This window comes from Notothenia coriiceps, unplaced genomic scaffold (genome assembly GCF_000735185.1).
Source record: "Notothenia coriiceps isolate Sejong01 unplaced genomic scaffold, NC01 NC01_scaffold00031504, whole genome shotgun sequence".
Classification (NCBI taxonomy): Eukaryota; Metazoa; Chordata; class Actinopteri; order Perciformes; family Nototheniidae; genus Notothenia; species Notothenia coriiceps.
The window spans coordinates 180,015-188,697 of NW_011364205.1; the positions used below are offsets into that span (position 1 = coordinate 180,015).

The window sequence follows — 8,683 nt, forward strand, 5'->3', positions numbered from 1 at the left end:
CAAAATGCGACCGTTTCCTGTCCAAGGAACTTCGTGTTGCTGCCGCCATTGCACAGAAGGTACCAATACAGAGGCACGACTTCGCTGACGACCGCCTCTCGTGCGTCGCTTGCGGCCAAGTCCGGGAAGTTTATAACGCATGGGTATTCCTCGTCATGTGTACGCGCGTCACACAAAACGCACCGATCACAGGCTTGTTTAATTATTTTTGCGGTCTAGATTTCTTCTTTTTTGAAGTGAGAAGTTGTCCGTCAGTCGGACGGACTCCTCCCCCCCACCCCCAAAACGAAAACTCTTCGGTTCTCCACGAATTACACAAGTCACCCAAATCAGCGTTAAAAAAGCAGGAGGTGCCGAAAAATCCCCTATTAATGTATTGATTATAGCTCCGGGTCCGTATAGGTCGGCGTCTGGGTCCGGATCCTGTTGCCGACCCCTGAAATAGATCAAGCATGCTGTTCCATCTAGACAATCATTAAAATAATCATTTGAAATGTTTGACAGCTTATTGATCATTTCAGTAATTTTGTATGGAAAAAATTCTCAAACACTTGATCCAGTTTCTCCAAGATTGTTTTTTGCTGTAGTATTCAGTTTCTTACATAAGTACACGACGTTTTGGGGTTTCCGACTTCGGGGGCGTTTTTCATTTGCTGACATTGGGAGACAATCGTGAAAATATTGCAACTTTACTCTCAGTTTATCTTCATGTGGTTCCATTTTAATGTTTATGTTTTGTTAATCAGTGATCTGACGACATGATCCTACTAGATTAATTACCCTTATGCTGGCTGTGCTCCTCCTTTATGCTCCCACCTTTGTTTTATCTCTGTTATAAACTGGTCAGACTTCCACAGGCAGCTGGAGTTGATCACAGATCACAATGCTTGTCTGGATAGTGTTTGCCGCGGTGGGTCTTCTCGCCCTATTTTTCCGCAATCCGCACTTTTTCCAGGATGTCCAATTCGTGCGTGAAAAGTTGAAAAGGAGGAGCCGCATCCTGAAATACATGCAGACCAACTACTCCATACTGGATCGGTTCATAGACGCAGAGAAGGAGCATCCACACAAGCCGTTCATCTTGTTCGGAGATGAGACCTTTACCTACCGGGACGCGGAGGAGCTCAGTAACAAGGCGGCCCGGGTGTTCCTGCAGAGCGGCCTGCTGAAGCAAGGAGACACGGTCGCGCTGTTCCTCGGAAATGAGCCCGTGTTTCTGTGGCTGTGGCTGGGTTTGGTGAAGATCGGATGTTCCGCTGCTTTACTCAACTGCAACATCAGATCCAAGTCCCTGTTACACTGCTTCAAGTGCAGCGGAGCCAGGACTCTGGTCGCTGCGGAAGGTAATCAGGTTTCATCGCTTGTTGTGGCCGTCGTGAAAACATTAAGTGAATTGAGTAAAGTTAGAACGATATTGGCAGATTCGGATTTCACGGATCAATAACTCATCTATGTGATGTGCCCTAACTTCAGTGTAGGTTTTTAGGGATATCAGTCTTTCTTTTAATCAATTAATTGAGTAAACTAATTAAAATGATTGTTTTAATAATAAGAAATGTTTTCGTTGTAGAACTGTCACTGTTTTAATTCAGTTTTTTATTTTTATTTTGTAAAGGCTCTGGGAGATGCAATTTCCTTTCGACTAGGCCTAATTCATTTCTTTAGAGTAAGAAGTAACTAAAAGTAAACTTGTGTCACGTGGAACTATCTTTTTTTTCAAGTAAATGTCCTTTTAGTGTCAGAAAGGAATGCACAGAGGATAGGCACACTCATAATATGGACATCATAATGTGAACCATACGTACATAACAATTTGCTGCAGGGGAAATGATCTAAATACAGCAGTGCCTTGTTGTCACAATGTCCACTTCCACTAAATAATGGTTTCCCCCTTGAACTCTCAGATGTTTTTTTCTCGAGGTAAAAGTATCCACATTTAAAAAAACAAGTAGATTAAATAAGATCAAAAATAATTGGTATTTTTGACTTAACACTGGTGCATGTGCAGTTAACCACTGCCTCAGCTGCAGGGAAGCACAAAGGCGCAGAGGAGATGCTCATTTTATTTTCTTGTCAGAGTTACAGGATGCTGTGGATGAGGTCTTGCCTGTTCTGTTGGAGCAGCAGGTCACTGTGTTCATCCTGACTGACAGATGCCGGACTGCAGATGTGCAGAGCTTCAAAGATAAAATGAGCCAGGCCTCCTCTGAGCCGCTGTCCAAGGATTTAAGGTCACATTTAACCCTGCGGAGTCCAGCAGCCTACATTTACACATCGGGGACAACAGGTGAGTTTCCCCAGGTGCAGAAATCATTTGTATATCAATAACTGACCTGAGTTACCTGGACTTATTGTAAAAAAAAGTCTTGAGGAATTAAAGTTGAATTCAGTAAGGACACTTTGTTTCTCTTGCATTTCTTTAAGGTGAATACAAAAAACATAAACAGAAGAAAGTCTTGATGAATTAAAGTCATTGAGGACAAGTGAAAATGCACATGTTTCGGAAAGTAGAGAGCATATAAAAGATGTTTTTAATATTGTTTTGCTGTTTTAATACACGGCCAACATTTACTTAAGTTCATCAAAACATCTTTGTCCCCAGTGGATATTTATCAAGTTGTTTTCAAGAATTTAAAGTAACATGGGGTGAGTTGATAAAAATGGTTCAATGGTTATTCTGTGGGTGAAATAGGCCTATTTCTTAAAATGTTCTTAAACTGTGGGTTTTCTCCGGAAGTATTTCCTTGTACGATGTAAGGGTCAAAGGATAGAGAGGGTGTCGTTTTTCTCATACTGATATTCTGAACAATCTGTACTGTTGTATGCTGTAAAGTGTCTCTACTCTGGGCTATTTTTATTATATGTACAGCACTTTGGCTCGACCAAAAATCGTTTATAAATGTGCTATATAAATAAAACTTGATTTGATGTTCAGTGTACAACACAACATGCCTCTGGCTTCTCTTTCAACAGGTTTCCCTAAAGCAGCTGCGATCTCTCATGCCAAACTGTGGCAAGTAGCCTCCTTCCCGTCTTTAGTAGGAATGAACTCTGATGATGTGATTTATATCAGCCTCCCTCTTTATCACACCACCGGCTTCCTTGGATTTGCTTCAGCTATTGACAGAGGTAAACACTTGTGGGTATATATCTAATGATCTGGTAAGGAATGTTTTAACAGCATCAGTAGTTTTGTTGTGGTGTTATATTGTATTGTTCTCACTAATTGAATATATTAATACAAAGTTGGTTATTTTCAATCAGGGATAGCTCAGATAATAAAATATAAAGATTAAAGCACAGAGGGGTCGAAGAGAAACCCAGTCAGACTGACCCAATGGCATCGAACCCTAGCAATGAACAAACGATTACAAGCGAGCAGTGTATATGTGGCAGAATCTGAAAGACTGATCTCGGTTGGAAGATCCACCAAGTGAGGAGGAAGTGTCTGTTGGAGCAAGAGCAGCACAAGGCACCCCATACTGCCCTGAACTCCAAGTATGCCAACTATTCCCTCCAGCACAAAGTCAGAGAGGAGTCCGAAATAGCCAGCCGCAAGCATGACTTCACCGTGGGACTAGTTTGACGGAGATGTTGATGATATTCAGGAGGCAGCAAGGGGAGGGGGAAGCCAATCAAAAGCTGAAAGCCATGATGGCAAAACAATTGTTATTGCCAGCATAAAAAACAAAGAGGAGGTGAGGATTGACAACATCATGATGGAGATGAAAGCACTGAAGTTCGAGGAGATAGAAGAACAGGATGCGTATCAGCCTGGCTCAGCTGATCTGCATCCTCCCAAAGAAGATCCAAATCCTCCAGTGGGCATTTGAGACATTGTGAAAGGCCCAAAACGTGCTGCCTCTTTTTTTAAAAGCCCATCAAGTTCAACACAGAGTTTCTGGAACATAATAAAAGTGGAAAACTGGCCACCTCGCAGCCGCATCCTTCCTTGAGTCCGACTCCATCTTTGTCCAGATGGATCAGCGTAACTCTCTCTCTTATCGTAGTTTTAGGAAACATTGGAGTTTTGTGGCGCAGAGGAACAAGTCCTATAAAGCTTTGCTGCACAGACATGTGTTTGTAGGTCGAGCATAGATTTGTTGAGAGGCCAAAATGACCAATTCTATCCTCTCAGTTGTTTTTTTGTCTGTTGCTGTGTGTAGGTATCACATTGGCTTTGAGGAGTAAGTTCTCTGTGTCGCAGTTCTGGAACGACTGCAGGAAATATGACGTCACCGTCATACAGTACATAGGGGAAATCATGCGTTACTTGTGCAACACACCAAAGGTATCACAGAACTAACATTGATGATACTTTAGAGCTCACCAGATATAAGAATAACTGTTTTTTAAAATGTTTTTTCCCCGACAGAAACCTAATGATCGAAGCCACAAAGTGAGACTTGCAGTAGGCAACGGGATCAGAGCCGATGTTTGGAGGGACTTCATCAGCAGGTTTGGAAACGTTAAAATCAGAGAGTTTTATGGAGCGACTGAAGGGAATTTTGGTCTGATAAATTACTGCGGCAAGATCGGGGCTGTGGGCCGAGACTCCTTCCTCCATAGGGTAAATTCCCAGATTTCATTTCACATTATGAGGTTAAAGCTTCTAATCAATGAGCAATGTTTTGACTTTACTTTTCTTTCTTTTTATCTTGCAGAGATACTTTCCACACGCTGTGATCAAATTCGACGTTGAAACAGAAACACCTCTGAGGGACTCCTATGGTTTATGCATAGAGGCTGCCAAAGGTGCATTATTACGGGGGCTGTGTTGCGAACAGAAGTAGAAGTCACATTTTAAAATGTAAAGAAATGTAGACTCAATGTACCATTTGGGAGCCCCCCCCCAAGAAAGAAATACAGGAATGAATACAAATGTTTGACATATTTTATACCTGAGTAAAGAATGATCTTAGAAACAATCTTTATATTATTATTTTGGTGAACTTTTGGACATAAAACTATTTTTAATTATTATAAATTTTTGCTCAAGTTGTTAGTTATAAAAATGACACGACAGCCATGCAAGCAGCTCTTTTATTGAGCAAAATACTTATGTATAAGGTCAACACACCAGTATATGTGTGTGTATATATTACAAACACGTATATGTGTATATATATTTCACCTTGTGCTATAGTGAGTACGGGGTCATGATTGTGATGAACTAACTGCAGGTGAGCCTGGACTCTTGGTTTCTGAAATATCCTTGATGGCTCCGTTCTCGGGGTATATGGGAGACCTGCAGCAGTCTGAGAAGAAGAGGCTGCATGATGTCCGGAGGAAAGGAGACTTGTACTTCAACACTGGTGACCTGCTACGCATAGAGGAGGATAACTTCATCTACTTTCAGGATCGAGTGGGAGACACTTTCAGGTGAGTGCATCTTGGAGTTTCAGCCACCTGATGTTTGACGTTCAATGACCTTGAACACAGCGTTAATGTGTGTTTGTTTCTAATGCTAGATGGAAAGGAGAGAACGTGGCTACAACTGAGGTGGCTGACGTGATCACGATGGTTGACTGCATTAAAGAAGCCAACGTTTATGGAGTGGAAGTGCCAGGTAACCTCACTGTATATCTTCTCTTTGTTCTTTCTGACACAGCAGAAAAGTGATGAGTAGAAACAGTGAAGTTACCTACAGCCGCAATTTACCAATTGTTGTTTTCATTATTAAATAATCTGCATCAACGGGTTCTGTTGAGTAATGGCCTGTCTAATTTACAGAGAATGTCTTTGATGATCACACAAGTTTATAATTTAATACCTCAGTGTTGTATTTTATATTGCGCCAGGTCTGCCAGGTTTTTATTGGAGTGTACAGGTGTTTTTCAGTAAACAGTCATTAACATTTTATTACCCTTTTTGTATAGCAGGTATTTGCACTTGCTTAACTAGGACCCTGATTATGTAAAGCAGTCAGAGCAAAGTGCAAATAGGTGAGCTGAAAAGCTTTCCAGAAAACATGGGGGAAGTCGTTATTTAAATTTTACCCTATGATTTGTTCTGCTCACTAACATGGTCGACAATTGCAGTTGGACATTAGTTGAAAAACCTCCGATATAAAAAGTATGTAATTATTATTGTGCAGTGGAAAAACTGACTTTCGGACATTTAAAACAAAAATGTACCTGTTCTTAACTAAAAAAAAAAATATCTGTTTATGATCCGTTATAGCATTATAACATGCATTATATTGTAACAGGCTTACAATCTAGAGCCCTTGCTTCACAGTTGTAGTTTGTACTGTTTTCAACTAGATGGAGACATGTTCTGCCTATAAGTTAAATGCATGCTGGTTTTCTGTTCTCCACAAGGGGCATTGCTGCTCAATATAATATCAAGTGATATTTCAATGTTGTCATTTTTTTTTACACGGACCTCCTGTGAAGGACATCAAAGCATTTTGTGTAATGCCACTTTACTCCTTCACATGCAACCTGATAACATTCATTCCCTGCTCACAATTTGTAATTTTTTTGAAGCTCAAGCTGAAATGACCTCTGCAGAATATGTTTATTTAACTTCTGTTTAACTTATTCCAGGTCATGAGGGGAGAGCAGGAATGGCTGCCATTAACTTAACTGAAGGACTCAGATTTGACTCGGCAGCTGTTTTCAAACATGTTGAAAACGTCCTGCCGGCCTACGCAAGGCCACGATTCCTGAGGATTAAGGTACTTCAACTCCAGTATTTTCTATACTTTACTAAATTGCTTTGGTTTACACATTTTATTCTTTCCTTTCCTTAATAACTCATTGTTCTGTGATTACAGAGCTCCTTGGATGTTACAGGCACATTTAAGCATTTGAAGATGAAGCTGGTGGCGGAGGGTTTCAACCCAAATCAAATCACCGACCCGATCTACTTTCTGGATGAAAAAGACAAGAGTTATGTCCCACTTACTGTGGACAAATTTAACTTTATCACCTCAGGCCAGATCAAAATGTAAAGTCTTCACCTGATGCATTGTCACATATCAGCCACCTCTGATTTTATCATATTGGTTCAAGTGTGTACTTCTACTTTTCAGTAATTTCATGTTTATTACTATTTGACTTAAATCCTCCTTTAAAAAGCCTGTTTGAGCTGAGATGAAATGTTATAGTTTTTTTTTGTGAAACTGAGAGCTGATTCAAACAGTGACGTCTCGCTGTGGACACGTCTGGTCAATTGAGGCCATTGTACTGTATGTGTAGGAGCTGGACGCTCAGCATGTAAACAACACATTTTTTCTTGTGTCATTATTGACTTCTTGTTGTCCCCCTCTTTAGGGATCCATTTGAGGAACATTTATTTATGTTTCTGATAATTTTATGAATTGAATTGTAATTATTTTCTATAATCAAACTCTGGGCTTTTATTGTAGCATTCAAAATCACACATTCATCTTATTTCTACGAGAACAACATAGTAATGCAGTTGCTTGTTAGTTAGGCCCCGTCCACACAGAGACGAAACGGGTTGTATCCGCTACAGTTCTCTATCGTATAGACGGTTCGTCCACACGAGGCCGACACGTATACGCGGATAACGATAACATCTCCCAAGGTGGGTAGATCTGCGGATGAAACGCTTGCGGTTCCGTGTGTACGCCCAATACGATCATTTTCTGATAACGATGACACCATACCCCCGCCTATCCCCACCTCTGCTGCTCACCCCCGCGTCATTGCTGATGTGTTTCGCCAACAACAACAATGGCGGATCACAGGGTTGCTTTCGTGCTCCATACGCTACTGACCATGATACAGATGTTAGTACAAAATCTATAGCTCCTCTACCACAACCATCAGCAACAAGTGGACATGGAGAACTACATGAACTACTTGTTGCTAAATCCACCGCGGAGAATTAACGGAAGGGCAACCAACCAACCAGGTTAGTGCTAGATCGTATACCTCCTGGGTTTTAGGCGGAAGTGACGTATCTGCCACCCAGGACAAGAGACGAGCATGGCCCATTCTATTTTCACTAATTTCCCCCTCACAACCTGGCCGAGGGGGGCTTTTAGGGAGGGGCGAAAGCGCACGCAGCAAAATAATCGTTTTATTTCAATTATATTGTTTTCGTAATCGTTGCAAGCCAAAAATCGAGATTAAAACCCTCCGGTATCATTCGATTGGACTACGCAAATTAGTCATTCGAGACAAAAATGTCCACTGCAAAATACTTTGATAAAAACATTATATTAAAAGGTTTTTTTCACAACTTTTTTGGGTTCAATCTTTAAAGCAACTTCCGCTCTAATAGAAAATACCAAAAATGTAATAATTTTCAGGATTTTAACCCTTTAAATGCCATTTTGAAACCATGAAACTGCTGTTTTTTTTCATGATGAAAACAGAGAAAATTAGTTATTTTCCAAAAAATACATATCTGGTGACTGGCTCTTTTTTTTTTATAACAGTCTTGGATATGTCAAAGATTAACAACAACATTGATTTTGGTTGATTATTAGTTTTTGCACAAAATCAGATTAAACAAAAAACTCACACATTAGTCATCCGGGACAAAAATATCCACTTCCAAAAACTGCTCTAAAATGACAACAGATTAATATTTTAAAAAACTTTTTGGGGTTAAATCTTTCAATCAACTTCAGTCCTGATCAAAAATACCAAATGTTAACTTATGTTCAGGATTTTAACCCTTGAACTGCCAGTTTGAAAACATG

General features: G+C 40.4%; 1 protein-coding gene across 1 annotated transcript; it reads left to right on the forward strand.

Annotated features, from left to right (window-relative positions):
- The first annotated feature begins 555 nt into the window (after positions 1 to 555).
- Positions 556 to 7,676, forward strand: LOC104960091 (very long-chain acyl-CoA synthetase-like). Its single transcript, XM_010788044.1, has 10 exons — positions 556 to 1,343; positions 2,078 to 2,287; positions 2,974 to 3,129; positions 4,167 to 4,291; positions 4,376 to 4,570; positions 4,665 to 4,755; positions 5,184 to 5,382; positions 5,472 to 5,569; positions 6,552 to 6,682; positions 6,782 to 7,676. The coding sequence occupies exons 1-10, from the start codon at positions 884 to 886 to the stop codon at positions 6,956 to 6,958; spliced, it is 1,842 nt and encodes a 613-aa protein (XP_010786346.1). The 5' UTR covers positions 556 to 883; the 3' UTR covers positions 6,959 to 7,676.
- Positions 7,677 to 8,683: the final 1,007 nt, after the last annotated feature.

Excerpts from the sequence above, each read along its gene's own strand:
- LOC104960091 (XM_010788044.1), top strand. The coding sequence starts at position 884 with ATGCTTGTCTGGATAGTGTTTGCCGCGGTGGGTCTTCTCGCCCTATTT. Across the intron at positions 1,344-2,077 it reads GACTCTGGTCGCTGCGGAAG|AGTTACAGGATGCTGTGGAT; the intron begins GTAATCAGGTTT and ends TTTTCTTGTCAG. Across the intron at positions 5,570-6,551 it reads TTATGGAGTGGAAGTGCCAG|GTCATGAGGGGAGAGCAGGA; the intron begins GTAACCTCACTG and ends AACTTATTCCAG.